General features: G+C 36.8%; 2 protein-coding genes across 2 annotated transcripts in view; one reads left to right on the top strand and one right to left on the bottom strand.

Annotated features, from left to right (window-relative positions):
* The window catches only part of IPCEF1 (interaction protein for cytohesin exchange factors 1), a 167,287-nt gene that overhangs the window by 30,976 nt on the left and 112,541 nt on the right, over nt 1-23,770 (bottom strand). Inside the window, exons 7-10 of the mRNA XM_055087433.1 lie at nt 16,087-16,160; nt 14,100-14,171; nt 8,803-8,861; nt 7,387-7,475 (exon numbers count right to left, since the gene is read on the bottom strand). Of these exons, the coding sequence (XP_054943408.1) occupies nt 7,387-7,475; nt 8,803-8,861; nt 14,100-14,171; nt 16,087-16,160 (294 nt within the window). The remainder of the gene's footprint in view (nt 1-7,386; nt 7,476-8,802; nt 8,862-14,099; nt 14,172-16,086; nt 16,161-23,770) is intronic.
* Nucleotides 1-23,770, top strand: part of OPRM1 (opioid receptor mu 1) — a 169,720-nt gene that overhangs the window by 122,290 nt on the left and 23,660 nt on the right. The gene's annotated exons all lie outside the window — the stretch shown is intronic.

Raw genomic sequence — 23,770 nt, 5'->3', positions numbered from 1 at the left:
TTAGTAAATTAATAAATTAATAGCTAGTTGGTAATAAATTAATGCTACGAAGACTGGTCTAGAAAACCAGCTATGTGAAGGAAAACAGCCCAGAGCAGTTCAGTCTCTTACTCAGGAGCACCCTGAAATTCTCTGTAAAGTTGCTATGGATGATTTATCCTAATCCTGGGATCCAGGGGTGACCATTACTGATTGCAATGCAAATACTCCCACAAAGTATTCTCAGAACCTCAAATAAAATTATTTTATTTATTAGACATTAATAATTGTATGTTGTTTCATTTATTTCAGAACACTTGGGCTTCAAATTTTTATTTTTTTAATGAGAAAATGAAAGACATTTAAAAAATCTTAGTTTTAATGAGCAGAGTATGCACATGATTAAATTAAAAAAATCAATATTGCTTTCCTCCATTTTCTGTATAAGAGATTTTTATTCATTGAAGCTTAGTTCAAAAGCTGATTAGCTCTAAAATTCTTTTCTTTGAATTGTTTTTAAAACACAAGTTTAACATAAGGAAAAAAGAGTTGAAAATGGCTACCAAAAGCCTGTAATTAGAAAGGAGTGAGTCAGCATATGAATCTTAAGCAACATTAGTCAAAGTATATGAAAAAATAAAAGAAAATACAGGAATATCTTAAGACTAAACAAAATACAACCAAATGAGAAAAAAAGGAAAGTACACAGCTGTTCTTTCCTTCCACTGGCCATATTAATGAAAACAAACTAACCAATTGCTGTTAAGCCCTAGGAGGTATTGTGTTTATAATTCTACCATATGCTAGTAGAAACATTATTCTAAAAACCCGAAGACTTGGTATGGTATACTGCCCCCTCTGTCACTGGCCTTCTGCATGACCTTGGGCAATGAGCTGCAGAAGGTCCACTCCTCACTCTAATCTTTAGTATCCAAGTGGCCTTGGAGAAACCACTTTACTTCCAGGTCCTAGTTTACTGACTTCCTGCCTCTGCCATTACCCACCCCCTCCCTACCCCAGTCCATCCACCAAACAATACCTAGAGTATTTCTAAAGCAGAAAATGCATCCTAGTACTGTCCTGCTGAAAATCCTCCAGTAACTGTCCATCATGAGTAGAATAACCATAGTCATCATTATAGCCAAGACAACCCACATGGACCCCTACCTACCTCTCCAGCAACATCTCCTTCAACCTCCCCTTCCCTCTCCTTTCCAACCACATGGTCTTCCTTCTGTTCCTTGAGCACGTCTCTGGTTCCTTCTGCCTGAAAAGCTCACTCTGTGGATTTTGGGTTGGCTGACTCCTTCCCATCACTTTGGTCTCAAGTCAAGTATCACCTCCTTAGCAGGCTCTTCCCTGACGGTCGTAAGCAAAGCAATATCCTCCCCAACCTCAACCCCAGCCGCTCCCTAGAACACTGCCCCAGTTAATGCTTCTTCATAGCATTTATCAGTACTTGAGACTGTTTGAATTACAAATTATTGTGACTTTTCTTCAACTTAGAACTTGAGATGCTCCAAGGAAGAGACTGTCCAGCTCAGTTCAGCATCCCCTTCTTTGAAAACTACCTGGTACGTGGTTGATACAGAAAAAAAAAAATGTGTCAGTGGTTTGTCTGCCTGACTTAGATTATCAAAAAGAGCAAATGAGAGAACATAAAAGATATTCATAATAAAAGGTAAACTTAAGCTTGCCAAGGTTACTTAAGATAGTTCTATTTACTTCTCTGGCACTTGACTTCTTCATTTGTAAAAGACGGGACTTTTATGAGTCGAATGAAGTCATCCTTCTCAAAGCCAAGTGAAATCACTGAACAATTGTAAAGTAGTAACTTTCTAATTCACATGGGGTAATATTTGTATAGCTACAGCTCTGTGGAGGAAGTGGAGGAAGTCACAATCATCACCCACTCGCCCATTTATCAATCCATTAAATAAATATTTAATTAGGTTCAAATATGTGTTAGACAAGGTCATAGATGTTGCAGGTAAAGAAAAAGATATTGGACACTGCCTCTAACCTTAAGAATTTAATAATTAGATAAATAAACCAGATACACAAAATCTATAATTCAAGGCAGAGACTAACACCATGAAAAAAGTATCCCAGAAAATGCACGATAGAAATATAAAGAGTTTAGAAGAAGGAAAGATCCTCCTGTCTCAGAGGACCAGGGAAGGTTTAATGAAAGAAGTCACATTTAAACCAGTCTTGAAAGATATTTAGAAGGAGGAATTGGGATGAGAGTGAATGGTTCTTGCCAGTAGAGAAGCTTTGTAAATATAGGTACAGGAGCAGGAAAGTTTGCAAAGCTCTGGGGAAATAGAGGGCAGTTTATTGGGCTGATGAAAAAGGAGGAATCGGCAACAAGACTGTCATGGCAGTTAGAAGTAAGCCCAAGGGCCTGAAATACCAAGCCAATGAATTGAGAATTAATTTGATAAGCAATGAGGATTCACTGAAAGGTCTTTTGTTGCTGAATCAATTTTTCAGAACTGCACATTAGGAAGACTAATTTGGAAGTGGTTTTTTTTAAGAGGAGAGAGAGATTAGAGAAAAAAAAAAAAAGAGGCTGCTATTTCAAAATAGCCTGGGCAAGAGCTAGTGCAAACCCCAACTAGGGCAGGGGCAAACAACATGGAGGCCCGGGAGATGTTGCGGGACAGCCTCTCTGCCTTGTGACTGACGGCCAGAAGATGTACTGTTAAAACAAGAGGCTAAATGTAAAATCTAATTTTAGAAAAATCTTAAAATCAGTTAAGTGCTCAACCACAGAGCTTAAGAAAATTTTGTGCATCTTGAGGACAGAGGGTGAATTTTTCTTTCTACCTTTCCTTTGTAAGTATATGTACTCACTAACAACTTTTCATCCAACTATCTCACTTGAAAGCATTTCTATTATTTTATCACAGTACACGTATCGAAAGATCGTGTCTTTTAGTAAACAACTGTGCAAGAGCCATCCTGCTAAGATTAAATTTGAATTTCTAAAATTGATTTTACCCCTTTTTGTGTTTAATCTTTGACCTCTGGCCAATGGGCCAGAGTGCACAGGGTTTCTTTCCCACCCTTTGGATATAAAGGAATTGTACTTCTGAAAAAGCATCAAAATATAAGGACTATCATGTTAAAATAATCTGCATGAGCTGCTTAAAACTGGGATATTTATCTTCTCTCATATCTGATCCACCCGCAGGTCTGCCTTCCAACTACGTTCAAAATCCAACCATTCCATTTCTCAACTATGACCTCATCTCAGTCATCACGCTCACTACACTAGATTACTGCACACTCCCCCTTAGACTTCTTTGCTTCTATACTTTCCCCCTATGCCACAGGGTCTCTCCCCACAGCAGCACGAGTGGCCCTTTTAAAATGGAGATCAGTCATATCACTCTTCTGCCCAAAACTTCCAAAGGCTAAGGAACTCAAAACATCAAAGTCCTTAATGGTCCACAGGCTCCATACATATGGACACAATTACCCTCCAACCTCATTTCCTGCAACTCTCACCTTGGTTCACCCTGTTCCAGCCATACTGGCCTCTTTGCATTGCCACCTATGCACCAAGGAGATCTGGACTCTAACTGCTTCCTTTGCTTGGAAAACACCTTCCCTGAATATCCACCTGGCTGACTCTTACACCACCTTTCAAGAGTTTTGCTCAGATCTCAACTCTCACTCAGGCCTATCCTGGTTCCCCTATTCATTATCACAAACTGTCCTGACCCCCTCAGCTCCACTTCTTCTACTGACCTAGCAGATAATTTACTTATGTTGATTGTTTATTTTCAGTCTCTCTCAACCAGAAGTTTGGCTACATGAAGAAATGAATCTTTGTTCATTTACTGTTGTGTCCCAAGTACTATTTAGAATAGTAGCTCTCAATAAATATTTGTTAAATGAATGAATAAGCATATAAGCACAGCTCAAGTTATCAGACACTTTTAAAAAATTAAACTTGGGGGAAAATACTTGTAACAAATTTTTAATGATCTTTGATCTCTTAAATCACTTTATAACATATAAAATTAATGAGTTGGAAATGTAATTGAAGTCAGTTCCTTTTTTGCTCTTTTGTGAGTTTCAAGGAAATCACAGGTAGTGATTTCCACAAAGGATCTTCCAAAGTGAAACCTACAGAGTTCCATCTGTTTTGAGCCTGTGGAAAAACTCTCCATTTTTAATTCCTCTGTAAACAAATGGATGTTCTTTTCACTATCCATCCTGTGGAACTTTCTCAAGAAGGAAAAACATAAATAGAAATCTCTTGTTCACTCAAAGAAAACCCTGTAATGTTCTTTATTCTCTGCAGAATGTGGTCCCACCCATTAGAAACAGGTCCAAATGGGTCTGGTGCTGAAGTCTTAATGTTTATCTTTATAGCAATCAAAATGACTGGACACAGAATTAAAATTTTAGTTCAAGATTTTATAATTTTGTGATAATTTTCCAGAATAGTATGATTTTATACTTTTGAATTCATCATTCCAAAATGAAAGTTCATTACACAAAAATTTTTTTTAAAGCAAGAACTTGGGAAAGGTTTGGGTGTTTTCGGTTTTCGTTTTGTTTTGTTTTGTTTTCTTGCCTAGGCTTATATAGCTCAGTCATGGCTAGCCTATGCCAGATTGAGCCAAAACAATAAGCTGGTTCATGCTCTGGATAAAAGTTACCATGATTTTTTTTTTTTAAGATGTTGGGGGTAGGAGTTTATTAATTAATTTATTTATTTTTGCTGTGTTGGGTCTTCGTTTCTGTGCTAGGGCTTTCTCTAGTTGCGGCGAGCGGGGGCCACTCTTCATCGCGGTGCGCGGGCCTCTCACTGTCGCGGCCTCTCTTGTTGCGGAGCACTGGCTCCAGACATGCAGGCTCAGTAGTTATGGCTCACGGGCCCAGTTGCTCCACGGCATGGGGGATCCTCCTAGACCAGGGCTCGAACCCGTGTCCCCTGCATTGGCAGGCAGATTCTCAACCACTGCGCCACCAGGGAAGCCCAGTTACCATGATCTTTAAAATTTCATCTGTTTAGATAAAAAGCTTAAATGTTATTTTAACCAAGTGTCTGGCATGTCTGTTTTTCAGAAACAAGAGAAAACAAAACCAAAATCTGCCTGGGAAATATGCAAGCAGGAGCAACATACTCTGTTTCTAAGGAAAATAAAATCTAACTGCTCAACATTTATCTATTTCTAAGACATTTCTTCAGAAAAAATAATGTTAGCCATAGTGGTCTTCAAAAAAATGCTTAACTTCTTATAACTTTAAGGAATAACATTTGATTAACGTTTAGAATGACATTCTAAAGAATACTCCCACTTCAATGACCTAACTTCCTGGTCTCACATCCATCCCTTCGTTTATTTGTTTTGAAACAAGCATTCTCTGGGCTCCTACTCTAACATTATGTAAGACTATCATTGCATAATGCAACTGAGCCATGATCCTTCCTCTAAGAAGACAACTTTGTTGCTTTTACTTTCATCAAGTAGAGTTCTAGATGCCTGACAATGCTCTTTGTAATCTGTGATATAGTTTGCCATTATAAAACTGAAAATCACAGGATTTCAGAACAAAACTAAGTCATATAAGAGACAGACAAAAATAGAGAAACAGAGATGAAGGCAAAAAGAAACTAAACAGAAATACAGGCTTCTCTATTAGACCAGCAAGGCACATCTATTTCATTTTTTCTAAATGCAGAAACTGATTTTAAAAGAGGAGATAGACTACTTCAAGGGAAAACTATATTAAGAAAGGCTATATTGTAAATCTAGTTCAAAAATTGGTCGACATTTTACCATACTCAAAGTTTAATTTTATTTATGTCTTACTTAACTTTGGCTAATCCTATTTAATAGATTTTTAATGACTATTCATTCAATAAATATTTATTTCTGGTCTCAGCTGCTAGCCAAATAAATTAGAAAAGTGACCACAATACCCCACTGACAGCAGATAAAAACAGTAGAAGTCATTATTTAAATGATATTAACACCTTAAACCCAGGAACTGGCAAATAAAGATCGAGAACCTTATCACACAAAACAGAAAATTGTGGCAGAAGAGGTCTGGTTAGTGAAGGAGTTGCAATAACCTATTAGAACTTATAGTTATTTGGGTCCATGGATGAACGAGTATCATAGTAGAATGGAAAGAGCATATGCTATAAAGCTAGACAGACCGGGGTTCCCATCTCAGGTGCTCCATTTACTGGGGGTATGACCAGGCCATTCTACCTCTCTGAACCTCTGTTTCCCAATCCATGAAATGAGATAGTAATATCTATGTCCTCATGACCTGGGAATAGGAAACAATATGTAAGCCAGAAACAGACACCAACCACAACAGAAGTGATGGATAAACCTGACACATAGAAATCAAGAGCATCTGTGAACAAAAAGAAACAGAGTTTAAAAAATATAAAAGCCATAGACTGGGAAAGAAGATCTGCCTCATTTTTAACTGACAAAGGACTAATGTACAGATTAATAAAGAAATCCTATAAATCCAAAATAATAGGAGTAAGACAGCTAAAAATGTACAAAAGACTTGAGACGCTTAACAAAACAGAAAATCCAAATATCAAAAAAAACATGAAAAGATGCTTGACCTCATTCGTAATCAGGGAAATGCAGATTAAATAATACTGCATTTCAGGGTTATCTGGGGGAAGTAAATGATTATATATTTAAAGTACCTTTATAAGTGCTGGTATATGGTAGGTATAAAAGCCATAAATCAACCTCGCCAAAGATCTTTGCTTGACTCCTTCTACATGCCATCGCTATAACGCCCATGAACATCCAAATATAAAGCAACTCTCCATAGTCTTAACGTCCATTAATAACCTGAACTTACACTGGATGCTTCTAAAGCTTAGACTCAAACTTGGACTTCTCTCTAGTAAATATACTGAATCATTCCATACCCAGATTTAATGCACTAACCCCACTCCTGGCTTCCTGCTATCTTTCTGATTCTAATTTTCTCTTCACGTTATTGCCTTCATCCGCTTTATATTCATTTTACATCGTTAGAGTGCATGCACCTAGGCAAGGTATTTTCAATTCTTTCTGAGAACAAGTAGGATATAAATAAACATTATAAAACAAATCTTTGCAAGCATTGGCCTATTACCTAGAAGTCCTTCGCATTACCATGAATCCTCTGAGCATAATACATCTGTGGGTCACACACAAATGCACCGAATTTGTCATACCAATGGGTTGCTATGGAGAAGGCTCAAAATCAGCACCCTGAGAATTGCACTTGCTCTTTGGCAAGTACCTTAACTTAGCCTCCTCTAAAAATGTATTAGTCAAGGTAGTTTCTACCCAACTGGAAGGAACGACATCCACACATTTGATCGATGACCAACAGACCAATTACGTCGGTACGTACCAAAGGAGAGAGAGTCTCCGCAGAGTAATGAGGGGGTCGTGTCTCGACAGCTATTTCGGGATCTTCCTGTTCACTCTCACTGTAGCATTCTATAACAAAAAGGAAAATGCTGAATGTTTCAACACTGTCATCACTTATTCCATAATGCATGAGCAGAGGTTCTTCTCCATCTGGCTATTGCATTTCCAATCCAATTCAGAAAGCACTTATCTAGTGAGCTACCTGATACATAAGAGTTTCCCTCTGTGAGGGTTTCTGCCCTCAAAGAGTGTCCAATAAGCAGAAAGACGACTAACCATAGCTCAGGGAAAATTAAACTAATTCCTCAAAAGAGGTGTGAGTCATACACTAAGGGAGCACAAAGTCAGTAGTGATTAATTTTGAGCATAGGAATCTTAATGAGCTGAAAATGGCAGGATAAGTAAACCATCAATGGTGCACACAGAGTAATGGGGGTACCAGGCTGAGGACACAGACTGAGCCAAGTATTCAGAGTCCCCTACGGGACAGGGTGGAAAACAAAGCTGAAAGGTTGCTTGAGGCCATATCATAGAAGGCCTTACATACCAGCAAAAGGAGAAGGTTTTTGTGTAGTTACTTTTTGCTCACAATCTATCAATATACTTCAAATATATAATGGGTGTTTATTTCATGGAAAAGAAGACCAAGGAGATGATTAGGACACTGATTTCACAGTATTGCATTACACTTCTTTATTGTTTTAAATCAAGTTGCCACTTTTTCATTTCTAAATTTAAGATTTTATGATTTTGTTCTCCAAAGTTATAACTCCCTACTTCCAATTTCCAAGTTTTATGTGGTCTGAGCATTTCAGAAATAGTGTCAGCTCTGGGACCCTGGCACCTAAATCCTCTTTCTTCTCAATATTAAGGAGTAACTGCATCATTAAGAAGAATTAGACTCTTGTAGCTTTTGGACCCTGAAAGCTACAGACTGAGCTAAAACTATGGCCTCTGTCCCAATCTGACATTCAGGCTCCTGGTACAGACTTAGGGTAATTAGTCTCAGCACACACCTGGTGGAAATACTAAAATATCAGAGAGGAAACAGTGGGCTGAAAGTTATCTGTCTCGAACATGACGAGATCATGTCTATGAGTAAGAATTCAGTAAGTGGGGCAATAAAACATTTGCATTGGCAATTGGTTGCGATCTCAGTAAAGCCTACAGCTGCTAACGTGTGGGTGAAGTGTGAAAAGCATTCTTAGCCAGCATGGGAAGCTCTATTCCATGTTGGTGAGCCTGTGTGTCTATGTCTGTCTATACATATTTTCAGATAATTTTAAATAACAAAGTATGGTTCATTAGAACAAGACTATACATAGAACTTGACATTGTATTTTCACCTTATTCTCATATTCTTGCTAAATTTTCAGAAATTGAAAATAGAACATACCTTCATCCTTTGTAGTGGATTCAAGATGGATTACAGCTGATCCAAATTTGTTTAACCACCTAAAATTCAAATAGAAAATAAATGTTTGACCAGAGACACTGGTCCCCAACATATTCACCTTTAAGCTAGACCCTAAAGGAAGGTCTTGTACCAGACTTTATAATAAAATCAAGTCATAGTGCTATGGTCAGTCTAAACATTTCTAGAAACAGCCTACGTTTGTGGTATGGAAACCTAGGACCTCTGGTTTCACAATACTGTCCATACTTAGGGCATTCTTTGTCAGATAAGAAATGAGGTGGCCCATTATACAGCTAGTTAAAGTGGGCAACTACATTCGATATTCTAAATATACAAACAAATATATGTTTTGTAATTGTGTATTTGAAATTCTTATCAACCATCAAAATGAATTTCTTAACTTGACCTTTAAAGCTCCATCTCTTTAATTCTTAAAATGTAAGCTTATTTCACACACACACACACAAAATGAAGATGATCTATCTTTAAACCACAATCTTTATATCAATCAGTAAAAAGATCTGGCCAAAGCTTCACAGTTATTCCTAAGCTGGGGAAAATTTCAATTTCTTGAAAAATTTTATGTCAGGTAAAAATTGACAATGTCTCATCTTCCATTGATTTACCATTTTATTGGCAATGAATTTCAACTACCCATCAATAATGAAAAAAGAACTAGACAAACCTTAAGGAACACAAACTTGGCTTATGACTTCAGGCCGCTGTAGTTCCTTTTCAAGGGTTCAGTTAGAAACTTATTTTAATACACAAATTTTTAAAAGATACAAAATGTATCTATTTCATATGTTCCTAGCTATATAACCTTCTATTTAAAGGGAAAAATATCATTTGGCGATAGCGATAATCTACGTGATGTATTTCCCACTTCTTTCCAGTTTTCTTTATTTTTAAAAAATATCCCATAATGTGTATTCATCTTTTTTTGAAACATAAGTAGCCTAAGTCAATCAATATCAACAAAATGATAAAAATAATCCTATATATTTATTGATTCACCTACACGTTTTATTTTTTCTAGTCCTGTAAATCCTGGTAAATCACCCAGCTACTCCCCTACTATAGCACAAATATTGCACATTCCCAAGTATGCAATTGTCAACAAATTAGGAACCCCTACCCAACCCTCATCCTGCCATGGTCTTGCTGTATTGATTATTTTTTAACAGGAAATATGTAATAAATTTTATTTTTAAAAATAAATAAAATAGAACTGCCTACAAGACTGAAGATGAGCTCCAGCCTCATTTAGAAAGTCCCCTTTTGCACCATGATAAACATGAGTCTCTCATGGCCACTTAAAACTAGACCAATACCTGGGACCAGATCATGCCATAGGAACTGAAAAATGCTCATCAAGACTCAGTAGAAAAATAAACAAAACTAAGAAACAGAAAATGACCAAAAAAGTACAAATGGCTAATAAATATATGGAAAAATTCTGAGCCTCGGTAGTATTTTGGGAAATGCACAGGAAAATATTTTTCACCACTAGATTGGCAAAAATTTTAAATATTGCTGATTTCTATTAGATTTAGGAAAACCATTCTCATCCTTTGCCGAGTTGACCATGAAAAACTGGAACAGCCAATATTAAGCAGGTAATTTGATGATACTATTCAAAACATAAATTTCCATCCCCTTCACCCAATAATCCTAATTATAAATATCTATCCTACAAAACACACCTTCATGTACATAAATAAATGTGAAAGAATATTAATTCAATAAGGCTTGCAAAGGCAAAAAGAAAAAACTGATATAATTGTCCATTAACAGGAAAACGGATAAAGTATGGTACCAATTCCAAAAGTACCATGTTATTAAGAAGCTAATAAAAAGACTGAGATGGGGTGGAGGGCCTTGTAATGACCTGGAAAAATCCTAACATACTATTAAGTGAAAAAAGCAAGTACAAAACAAAGTGTTTATCCTGATTCAATGTGCTTCTAAAACCATATATTTGCATATGTATTATACAAGACTTGGTATGCAAAGAAAAGCCTCAGAAAGGACATAGTTATATTGTCAAAGTGGCTTAATCTTAGGGAAAGAAGTAGAACGGGAAGGTAAAGTTGGGGGAATGGGAAGGTTTTCACTTTACATACTTCTGTATTACATGATTCTTTACAAGAATATGTTTTATGCATTACTCAACTAAAAGAAACACTTAAAAGTACATTTTTAAAAACTAATCACAATGAATTTAATGGCTCACTAATTCCTGGTTTACTCCTGATTTCATAATTGTATAAACTGACCCTGCCCGCCAAAAAAAATCACCTCAAAGTGAAATAGACAAACTTCTTTTTTTAACATAACAAGACAAAAAAAATAGATAAATTGAGAATGCCTGAAATAAGAAAAGACATTTCTAAGTTCCTTTCCAGATATAGCAGAAGAGTATTGAACAGTAAAGCAGATTCCTCTCAGCCCTTACCCAAAACTCACATACCTTTCATTGCCACCATCAGTTACTTGCTGGGAAAAACTAGTGATTGTTCAGAAACTTGTTTGTTTTCTTTCTAGAACCCACGGGGTTGGAGTATCTCCTTTGCTAAGCACTTTTTAAAAAACATCCAGGCAGTAGCAAACTTTCTATTTGTGTCTAAATAGATGGATGCACAAAAAGACATATTTACATAAAAGAAGATGACAGATGTTTCCTGGGAGTTTGTTTTATGTTAACTGGATGTGAATGTGTGTGTTGAAGAAGCACAAGTGTTAAGAAACCGATGCACAAAATGACATTTTTCCCACAAACACCGTCTGAGAAAGGCAGCTACCACCAGTCTTTGTTCAGAAACCAACTCTTTCATTACCTTTAATTACTCACCCCTATACTTGTAAATTGAGGGTCCCTGCAGAACACACAGTGCTTCTATTAAACTTAACTACCTTTTCCTTCATCATCACTGAGAGAAACGTCACCACCCAAAAAGGAAGTTTCCCAAGGAGGCGAACTTCTGAAACAGGATCCATCTCTCCAAATACCACTCCCTCCTTCCCTAGCACCTCTGCATCTCACTAAGAAATACCCAGATGCACTCCGTCCTGGCTTAAACTGACCTCATCAGTAAGAAAGGAAGCTCTTCAGGGGCTACCGCAGAGCAAAGCTGTAGGGTTTCCCTGGTGGCGCAGTGGTTAAGAAACTGAGTATTAGGATCAAGACATCATCTTGGTTATCCACTTTCTTTTCACTTTCACCTTTCTCTTACTTTAAAAAAGGCTTCCCTTTCACTCATATTAGGGTTGTCCAGTGGTGTAAGTACCTATAGGTTTAAAAATGGAACAATTTACAATAGTGTTGTCAATGTTAAGAAAATTAATATCATTAATGACTAGGTATCAAATTGCTTTGATAATCACAATTCAAGTGTTTTCCAATTCTTTGCTTTCAACAAAACTGAAGATGGCCTAATCTAGTTACCAGATAACTCGGAAAGAGTACAAAGATTTGAGAACTATTGCTATGACATAACTCAATTATCAACTATTTATGTTTATGAAGTTTACTCAGCAGTTACTTCTATAAAATAAGAAAGAAATAGAATTGATATTGTTTTTACTCATGCTAGCAATAAGTAATATCCATCTACAGATACATAACCCAATTGAAGAAGCAAAAAACATAACTCATTCATCTCATTTAGGAATACACTTCCAGTATTTTTTTAAACTTTAGTTGATAGATTTTTTCTTCAAAATTCGTAAAATATGCATGTTACTTTGATTATTTACAACTAACATTCAAAATTGGTAACAAAACAAGAAAATTCAGCATTTAGAGCTTTATGGTGACAAATCATTTATAAAAATAATGTCAATTTAGATATTTTGTTGCAGAAACATGTAACTGTGATCAATAAAAGACTTTCAAATATAAAATATCTCATACTACGATAGGATTATGTGGAGGAAGTGCAATGTTAATGTGATTTCAAGAAGAAAACGAATAATAGAAAATTCCTGTGAAATAAGAGCTTTGTTTATGCATTGTTTTTCACAATGGTGTGGTTGTATCAGATCATTATGGTATTTGGATAATAAGAGATATTTTAAAAGACAGATGTAATTGCTTTATTTTCAAATGTCAATGTATGTAATATACCAGAAATTATATATTTTGCAACTGCTTAAACTTAGATTTTTAAAAATGGGTATCCCATTATAAATTTGCAATGACTAAAAAGTTTTTCAAAATCCCTTTAGAGGAGACATGAACAAAATGTATGAAGACCATTGAAACTAGGGACTAGGTGATCAAAGAAAAAAAGTGTGTCTTTATCTACGTTTCCATATTGGAAGTGTTTGAAGAGCCATTAAATTACATCAAACTATTCTGCTTGCATATCTTGTATTTTGCATAACAAAATTCATTGTTCACTATTCAATTGCAGTATATGTTCAGGCCAGTGGAGAAACATAGACATTTCCTTATTGTTAGCTTTTATACATGGTTCAATATTGCAGATAAAACTAAACAGGATACAAATTATAAGAAGTTGAAATACAATGAACATACTGAAACTTAGTAGAATTTTAAATGTAGATATCTTACTTTTAGAGAAAGAGAACAAAGAAATGGGACTATGCCAGTTTACTTTTAAAAATTTCCATGAGTAGATAACTTGCATGCGACATTCCTTATGTGCATCTCAGTGAATCTATGTGTGCATATGTGTGTGTGTGTGTGTGTACTCCAGTGAATCTATGTGTGTGTGTGTGTGTGTGTGTGTGTGTGTGTGTGTGTGTGTGTACTCTTGCTCATAGATGTTTAATAAAAAGCAGCTTTTTTTTTCCTTTACATTTCTAAAGCAAGAGGCCAAAGAGGCCAAAAATCATCATGATAATCACACAGCACATAGGAAATGCTGCAGAGGTATTTTTCACGTAGAATTCTGAAAGCTGTGAGATCAGTTACACAATTCTTTGAAGCTTTTCCCCCTGTGGTGCTCATTCTCACGCTAACATTTTCTTATAATGTCTTCTATTCCTTCCTCAACTTAGTGGTTCCCTCAGAAGAACCTTATTACCTCTTCCTAAAATAGCCATTTTGACCTGTGTCGTTCTCCAAAATGCTTCTAAATACTAGAAAAGAAAGCAAGAAGACTTTATACCTGCTAAGGAGATTAATCCTTAAAGCAGCAGAAATTAAAAAAATAATAATTGATATGCACATGTGCTTAAAATTCGGACACCTGACCAAAGTAATCTGTTCCCGTAAAGATTGGATTTGGTGATGTTTCTCTACTTACAGGTTCATTTCCTGAACATTCTCAGCTGCAAAATAAAAGGTCTTGATCTGTGGATGGCTGATCTTAAAAGCACTTGAAGGGGGAAAAGCACAGACACATAAGAAATTAGAAGTTAGCGTAGTCAACAGAATAGTCGAAAGTAAAATAGTCAAATATAAGTTTCGTCTGCTTTCTTTGTTAATTTACCAAAACAAAAGTTTTAATTACGTTAAATACCTATTGTCTAATCTCTATTTTATGTAGAGAACAGAGGGGTAATTCATCATGTCAGGACATCCAGACCAGGACTGAGTCGTGGCTGATCCATAGTTTCTATTTAAAACATATGGGGCTTCCCTTGTGGCGCAGTGGTTGAGAGTCCGCCTGCCGATGCGGGGGACGCGGGTTCGTGCCCCGGTCCGCGAAGATCCCACATGCCGCGGAGCGGCTGGGCCCGTGAGCCATGGCCGCTGGGCCTGCGCGTCCGGAGCCTGTGCTCCGCAAAGGGAGAGGCCACAGCGGTGAGAGGCCCGCGTACCGAAAAGAAAAAAATAAATAAATAAATAAATAAAACATATGGATATATTCTTTTATTTTCATTTGCTGTTTTGCTATAAATAGACAATAAATTAAAATATAAAGTGATAGGTGTATCACTTCAAAATACTCAGATCAATTCCTTCAAGCAAAGTATACATTCAAATTCAATCAAGCATATACAATAATTGTATTTACAGAAAAACAATCAAGTATAAAACTTCTACACCGTGAAAACACATCAAAAACTTTATCCAAGCTATTCTCTATTACAGAAATTCTCTATTTCTGTAAAGGAAAAATATAAGGCAGATTTTTCATTTAAAAGAAAAGTATAGAACTTTGAAGATAACAAAGTATTTCCCTTTTACCATTTAGACAGGAAGTCCTGCTGTGTGGGCCAGAGTTTTTGTAAATGACCAGTGTGGTCAAAGCCACAACCTCGTGTATCTCTAAAGACAGGAAGCTATATCAGAATGGCAAAGACTTAAAGCCCACACCAGTTTATTCATTAAAAAAAAACTAATCAACTGCTGCCGCTAGGAACACAGGTCAATAGGGAACTGCCCCACTCTAATAAAACAGGAAAAGATGTCAAAAGCAGAATAAAGAATAAGTAAAAGGTGAAGAGGACACATATGCAAAATGCAGCTGGATCCTATCATGGGACAAGCACTTAACTGGGAGTCTGGATAGCTGGTCTAGAGTCATGGGCTGGTGATTCTTGGTTCCTGTCAGCTCTCAAATCTTTTGGACTTCAGTTATATCAGGGGGCTAATCCCCAAGTCTAAGACATCTCAGAGAATTCAATTCCAAGGATGCTACTGACAATTTCATGAACTAAGCAAAAGAAACTGGTTTTGTATCATATCTGCAGCTCTCGTGAGTCCTATGTAGTCATTCTCTTTACAAGGACACAGCCTTGACATCTCACCACCCTGCCAGTCCTGGATGGCAACTGGCTTTTCACTGGATCACAGACACCATCGTTAACAGCACACCCTGCCAGGGCTCCGTGGCGGTTTTTTTGTTCGTTTTTTGTTTTGTTTTGTTTTTTTGCGGTACGCGGGCCTCTCACTGCTGTGGCCCCTCCCACTGCGGAGCACAGGCTCCGGACGCGCAGGCCCAGCGGCCGTGGCTCACGGGCCCAGCCGCTCCGCGGCATGTGGGATCCTCCCGGACCGGGGCACGAACCCGCGTCCCCCGCATCGGCGGGTGGACTCTCAACCACTGCGCCACCAGGGAAGCCCTCCGTGGGGTTTTAAAATCCACCTGCTCCTCAGAATGAAATTCCAGAAAACAAGAGGTTCAACGCTTCTATTATTGTTTGGGGTTCCAACCCATAAAGTCAAAATTCTCAGACGTTTTAATGTCACCATCATTACCTTCCAAATCACCTTATCACCTGAGGAACACTATAAAGAGATGTTATCCTGGCTCCATATTTTGTGGAAAATGATAGACAACTTACTGCTTTTTCTTGCATTCAGATGCTCTCTCTACAGTGAAATCAGGCAGGTTGATAAATCCATCAGCTTTCTCTGACTGAAACAAATACATACACAACTATGAATAAAAGTGTCCATCTTAGCAGTTCACTTATTGAGATCATATATGTTGAATAGAGATAGAGTAAGTGAAATGGAGGTGTGTCAAAAGATACCCCTCTGAATCAGCATTGGACTTATCCTAGATACATATTTTTAAGAGGAGTTAATAGTCTTCTGATAAATCATCCAGAATCTTTCCCTGAGAAGTAACATGGCACAGTTTAGTGACAGCCAATGTGCGGCACAGTAGGACCTGCCCGACCCCTTTGTGTCTTCCTAGAAAACATCAGAGCTCACCTATCAGAGCTCCACTTCCTGCTCTCCTCAGCATCTTTCTCATCCTACTTCTCTCAACAAGCCACAAGCACATAAGAAGGAACCTGATTAGCACGCTATCATATGGCGAGCAGAGGCCTGACTTGGAGTTAGTAAATTGAGGTTCATATCATGGATCTACCACCTACTGGTTGTTACAGGACTTAAGTGAGCTCAGACAAATAAAACACTTAACAGATACTCAACAAACATCTTTTCCTTTCCCAAGTCTTTAGGAAGTTCCTTGGGGGTTAAATCACAGAGCCATGTCTTGGAAAATCTCAGTTCCACAATCAATTCCCAGAAGTTTTTTCTATACAGGAAAGACAGCAGAGGAAAATGACACTTTTAAGGACGTCGAATGAATGCCACTTTAAAACACCAAGAATTTTATAGGAAATGTAATCATTGCTCCACCTCTAAAAATTTCTTAATCTTTATTTTATGAACAAAATTTAACTGAACCATAGGAGGCTAGATTGCTTATCATAGACAGAACTCAAATCTTCCATCTACACTGGTGTCTCTGAATGGAGAATTACAATCCACAAGATTAAACATAGAAGAGTCAGTTATTGGGAGATGAGCAAAAATTGGTTTTGAAAATACAATCTTAATTTTTAGAGTCAGCTAGCTATGAAATCAGCACCACGGGTGCTCTTCATCTGCGTTTCCTTCCCTTATCACCAAATAGGGTGCAACTTGCACTCTTTCTTCAGAAAAATTAAACTGTGAAACTTCCAACCTTAGCCCTGTCCTGTCTTCTCTCTCCTACATGAGTCAACTTATCCAAACTCTTCACCTGAAGTGCTTCCTTCTTATGAAACTCAAAACTCAATTCGAAAGGGCACTTCCTTCTTTAAAAATTATACATGTTTTTTTCACTCAAATTATCTCTCTTTTGATGTGTTATTTAATTACTGAATGGTGGTTTCACCAATCCTATCTCAAAGAGAAGGTAAAGAACTTGAAAAGAGACTGGGTACGTCAACTTTTTCTACAATGCACAGTGCTTCTTGTGAACTCTCAGTTAGCATTATATAAACGTATAGTGTTTAAAATTTATTTTATTGAAGTATGGTTGATTTACAATGTTGTGTTAATTTCTGCTATACAGCAAAGTGATTCAGTTATACATATATATTGATACACTCTTTTTCACATGCTTTTCCATTATGGTTTATCACAGGATATTGAATGTAGTTCCCTGTGCTATACAGTAGGATTTTGTTGTTTATCCATTCTATAGATAATAGTTTGCATCTGCCAATCCCAGACTCCCAATCCATCCCTCCCCCACCCACACTAAAAGTATAGTTTTAAAAAACTATGTTAGGCTCCAGCAATTTCACTCTTAGATATATACTCAAAAGAAGTGAAACTAGGTACTCAAATAAATACATGTACATATGCATGTTCACAGCAGCATTATTCACAATAGTCAAAAGGTGGAAACAGTCCAAGTGTCCATCAACAGAGGAACAGATAAATAAATGGTGGTCTATCCATACAATGGAGTGTTATTCAGCCATAAAAACAAATGAAGTACTGATACATACTCTAATGTGGAGGAAGCTCGAGAACATTATGCAAAGGGAAAGAAGCTAGACACAAAACATCACATATTGCATGTTTCATTTACATGAAATATCCAGAATAGGTAAATTTATAGAGACAGAACCCAGATTAGTGTTTGCCAGGGGCTGGGGTGGGGGTAGGGAATAGGGAGCAACTGCTTAAAGGGTATGGGTTTTCCTTTGGCTTGATGAAAATGCTTTGGAACTAGATAGAGATAGTGGTTGCACAATGCTGTGAGTGTACTAAACACCACGGAATTGTTCATTAAAGAATGGATAATCTCATGTAAATTTCACCTCGATTTAAAAAACCCTATGTTAGGCTAGGGTATTTTAATGTAAATTCCTGTAATTATTTTAGAAAGAATAAAACAATTTATATACACCATTTGTTTCTACTCCCTCCCCTCATTCATTTCTATGCCCACTATTCCACAGAAGGGGTAGTTACCATGAACTCCAGTGATTTTCATGTGGCTAAAGCCCACTACCCTCTTTAGCCCTCATTTAATTGAACTCCAGGAACGGACACTACAGCCCACTCCCTCCCTCTTGAAACGCCTCTTATCTTGCTCTTCCAACAACACATTCCTGCTTCCCCCTTTCTCCTCTAACTACTCCTTGCTTTCTTTCATAGGGTCTTCTTCCCTCTGTCTGTTTCTTAAATGTCAGTATTTCCCAGATTTCTAACCACAGACCTACTCTCTTCTCATTCGAGTACTCTCCACAGGGAATCATACACACACCCATGACTGCATGTATAACCATTGTACACACATATCCAAAACCTATACTTCAAACTCATTTCAATTATGGTGCTTCTGTCCCAAGATGCCTAGTGTACCTATTCAATGGGTGTTCCACAGACCCAATATTTGTGCCCCCCCATCCCAAATTCATATGTTGAAGCCCTAAACCCTAAAGTGATGGTATTTGGAGGTGGGACCTTTGGGAGGTAATTAGGTTTACATGAAGTCATAAGGGTGAAGCCCTTACTAATCCTATGATGGGATTAGTGCCTTTATAAGAAGAGGAAGAGACCAGTGGTCCCGCCTCTTCTCCCTGCTCCTCCTCCATCTAAGGATATGGCAAGAAAGCAGCTGTCTGCCACCCAGAAAGAAGCCCCTCAGCAGACATGGAATCTGCCAGAACTTGATCTTGGACATCCCAGCCTCCAGAACTGGGAGGAACAAATAGTTGTTGTTGGAGGCACCCAGACTATGGTATTTTGTTATGTGACACCACAAACTAAGACTCTCCCCAAGAGTGGAAAATCCAAAACCAAACTCATCATTTTACTCCATGAAATGCCTGCTCCTCTTTCCCCTGTGTTCTCCTCTTCAGTGAATGATATCACTTTCTATCCAGTTGTCTCCCAAAAAAAGGAAATATGGAAGACATCTTTGATGCTTCAATCTCCTTCTCAGCTTCTGTGCAAATAACCACTAAGTTGTATCATTGCTGCCTCTGCCACAGCTCTTCAATGCATCCCTTATAGACCACCTCCTTCAGACCACCATTAACTTTCACCTGAATTACTGCAAAAGTCTTCTAGACCATTATCCCTCTCTCTAGTTCTGTCCTTTCCTCTGATTTAGTGTCCAAATCACAATCACAGCAAATCTTCACTCCATGAACTTCTTCTTTCATTAAAATCCTGCATGGTTCCCAACTGCTCTTAGATAAAGTCTAAGTGCCTTAGCAGAGTATAAAAGGTGCTTCATGATCAAGCCCTGCTTAATAACACAATTTCATTTCCCCCAGGGTCCCTACCCCTTATTCAACCAAAATAAACAAAAAAATTAAAACACAGAGAAAAATGCTTTCATTGAGCTGAATTACAATGAACACCCAATTTATAGCATTATTAGTCTCTAGACAATTTGTTTTCAGTACAAGAAGCCCATATTAAATGATAACAACACAAAAGTCAATCAACAAAAAACTAAATACAGATATATGTAAGAGATAAATTGTAAGTCTTCATTTGGCTGGATTCCTTTCCTGCAAAACGGAGATGGTTGAGATTCCTTCAAATAAGAGCCAAAATGAATATGAGTAAATGATGCTTTAGTATTTCCCCAGTAATGTTTCCTTTATGAGCAAAGGCATTTATCATTGTACCTAAGACATTCAAGGTGTATTCAAAATCACAACTGTGTCAAAAATTGTCTTTGTTTACTTGGCTTGCAAAAAATGCCTCAAAAATGACAATCACGGTGGGAAAATCCTAAGGAAATGACAGTTTTCTCCTCTTCTTCCTCCTTTCCCTCCTCCACCCCCTCTGATCCCTTGTTCCTTATTGTATTAATTAAATAACTTTCTCAAATGGCATCCTTCCTCTTCAATCATTCCTAAATTTCTGAAAAGTTACTTGAAATTTCTGCATTGGTACCTGCAATTTTTTCTCTGGATTCTAATGTAATAAAAATCTTGTTCTCTTACCAGAAGTATCAAACCATCCTTTGGTCACTGTGCAAACTTGTCTTACCAAATCTAGTCTTAAATTCTGAAACAAGACACTGCTCTTCACTTTGTGATGTGATGTTCTACAATCTTAAAGGTGTTCCTCCTCATCTACCCATCCATCCACTTTACCCAGCAACTCTGATTTTGTTCAACTCAGTGAAGTTTCATCTGTAGTTGGTGTATTATGCAGCATGAAACACACATGTTTATCAGAACTGTTTGTGGTTATACATTCATTTATTCAATGAATATTTATTGAGTACCATTTCTTTGTGTCAGGTACCATGTCAGATACCGTGTCAGATATTTGGGCTTTATCAGTGGACAAAACAGACAGAGATCTCTACTTTCAAGGAGAAAAGAGACAATAGCTCAACAAATGAACACATAAATTACACAGCACATGGTAGGCAATAATTGCTATGAAGAAAAGTAAAGGTGGTCTGGGTAAAGGGGTTCTGACTGCAAGCAGGGCAGGATGCTTTCCGCTCCTAGGCTTATAATGCCCTTCCTCCCTCACTCCCCTAGATACGTCTCCACAAATCAACTTCGGTGTGACCTTTTCCAAAACTTTTTCCTGCTCCTCCAAGCCTGGAATTTTTCCCTCTTCTTTGCATCTCAACCCCAGCGGTGGACTTTGCTTCCCATACTTCTCTTACTGTATTTAGTTATCTAGGTATTCCTCTGGTTCTCCAACAGATGGTGAGCACTTTGAAGGAAACTATTTTGTGTTTATGGTTATATCATTAATTCTTGGGACAAGGTACGTGTTCAACACACGCAAAATAAAGAAATGAGTTTTGTGAATGAATGAATGAATGAATGACAGAAACATGGTCTTTTTTCCTCTGACAATAAAGAAAGTGCTAAAATGAGATGCAGAAGCCACTTTGGAAAAACACTGGGCAGTTTCTAAAAAATATAAACATATAATTACCACACAACCCAGCAATTCCATTCCTAGGTGTCTACCCAAGAGAAATGAAAGCATATACCCACTCAAAGATTTGCATGCAAATATTCATAGCAGTACTATTCATAATAGCCAAAAATGGGAAACGATCTAAAAATCTATCAGCTGGTAAATTGTGTGGTATATTCATACAATGGAATATTGTTTAGTGAACAATTGACACGTGCTAAAACATGGAAGGGTCTTGAAAACATAATGTTAAGTAAAAGACAGACACAAGAAATCATGTAATATTGTATGATTCTTTTATATAAAATGTAGAGAAAAGGCAAATCTATAGAGACAGAAAATAGAATAGTGGTTGCCTGGAGTTGTGGGTGGAAATGGAGATTCACTGTAAATCGGCATAAAGGATTTTATAGATATGATTAAAATGATTTAAAGCTGATGTATTATGATGGCTCATCACTCAGTAAATTTACTAGAAATTACTGAATTGTAAATTTGAATAGGGTAATTTTATGATATGTAAAACATATTTCAATATTAGTAAGGGTGAAGCCCTTACCCTAACCCTAACCCTAACCCTAACCCTAACCCTAACCCTTTTTAAAACTCATGTTTTAAAAACATGAGATGCAGGAAAAGTTTGGGGAGTAAAAAACAATGAATGAAATCCCTCCTGTTTGGCTATCAGTAAGACTTAAATGAAGGTAAAATATGAGGTCTCTGATTATCCCGCTGATGACTCAATATGATTTGTTCAAACTTCAGACACAAAAGTGGGTTAATATTTCTTATTTGCTTCAATTTTGGACTACATTTTAGAGTCAAAATATTTTACATAGAATTTGCCACACTCAGACATATTTTTAAAAATTAATTAAGATAGGACATGAAGTTTTAATATTTAAATGCAAAATAAGTGTTCATTGCCATCAGTAAAATTTGGCCTTTTCATACTACAAACCTTGCGAAATAGATAAAATCACTTCTTAAGGAACTACATATGTCAGAAAGGTAGAGAGGAGACCTAGAAAAATAAGAATGATATATAAATTCCAGAGGATAAGTAGGTCAAAGAAGACCAAACCAGAAGCAAATGAAGTATAATACAGGAAATTATTATGTATTTCATGGTGAAAAATAAAGAGTATAATTATCTCTCTATTCTCAGTGGAACTCTATTTCCTTGATTCTGAGAAACCTGATTTTTTACATTTCAATAGTTCTGAAATCAAGAGGCACGTTAGAATCTATATGAATTTTCATTGTACCATTTCCCCCAAAATCCTGTTATTAAATAAAGTTTGTGTTTAAGTGAATAGAATCTTAAGTTCAAGGAAAAATTAGTTTAAAAAACAAAATATAGATTTCTTTGTAATATGCTTTTGCATTTATGTGTGAATATGGATTTGACAGTTTTGGAATTACTTTAAATAAATTTAAGTGAAGTTACCCAATGAATATCAGAATTAGGAGTTTTGCAAAACTCCAGTTCTCCATATAAATCCGTGGTTTGCTCAGTTCTGCCCTGAAACCCCCAGTATGTTGGAAACGAGCAAAATGTAAACTCTAAGCAGAGCTGTCCATTCTCATGTCACTTTGGAACAGTTGTCACTAAATTCTAATGGCCTATAATTCTCTTTTTTTGCAGTATCTTTGTCTGGTTTTGGTATCAGGGTAAAATGTTGGCCTTATAGAATGAGTTAGGATATTCCCTCCTCTTCAATTTTTTGGAATAGTTTGAGAAGGATTAACTCTTCTTTAAATGTTTGGCAGAATTCCCCTGTGAAGCCATCTGGTACTGGAGTTTTGTCTGTTGGGAGTTTTTTGATTACTGATTCAATTTCAATACCAGGAATTGGTCTATTCAGACTTTCTATTCCTTCCTAATTCAATCTTGGAAGACTGTATGTTTCTAGGAATTAAGCATTCTTCTAGATTGTCCAATTTGTCGGCATGTAACTGTTTGTGGTATTCACTCATGATTGTATTTCTATGACATTGGTTATAACTTCTCCTCTTTCATTTCTAATTATGTTTATTTGAGCCCACTCTCTTTTTTTCTTAATGAGTCTGGCTAAAGGTTTATCAATTTTATCAATATCTTTTAAAAATACAACTCAGTTTCTTTCAATGATCTTTTCTACTGTTTTTTTAGTCTCTGTTTCCACTCTAATCTTTATTATTTCCTTCCTTCTGATGACTTTGGGTTTTGTTTGTTTTTCTTATTCTAATTTCTTTAGATGGAAAGTTAGGTTGTTTATTTGAGATTTTTCTTTTTTTGTTGTTTTTTTTGTTTTGTGGTATGCGGGCCTCCCTCTGCTG

This window comes from Physeter macrocephalus, chromosome 10 (genome assembly GCF_002837175.3).
Source record: "Physeter macrocephalus isolate SW-GA chromosome 10, ASM283717v5, whole genome shotgun sequence".
Classification (NCBI taxonomy): domain Eukaryota; kingdom Metazoa; phylum Chordata; class Mammalia; order Artiodactyla; family Physeteridae; genus Physeter; species Physeter macrocephalus.
This window is presented reverse-complemented; position numbering and strand designations above follow the sequence as displayed.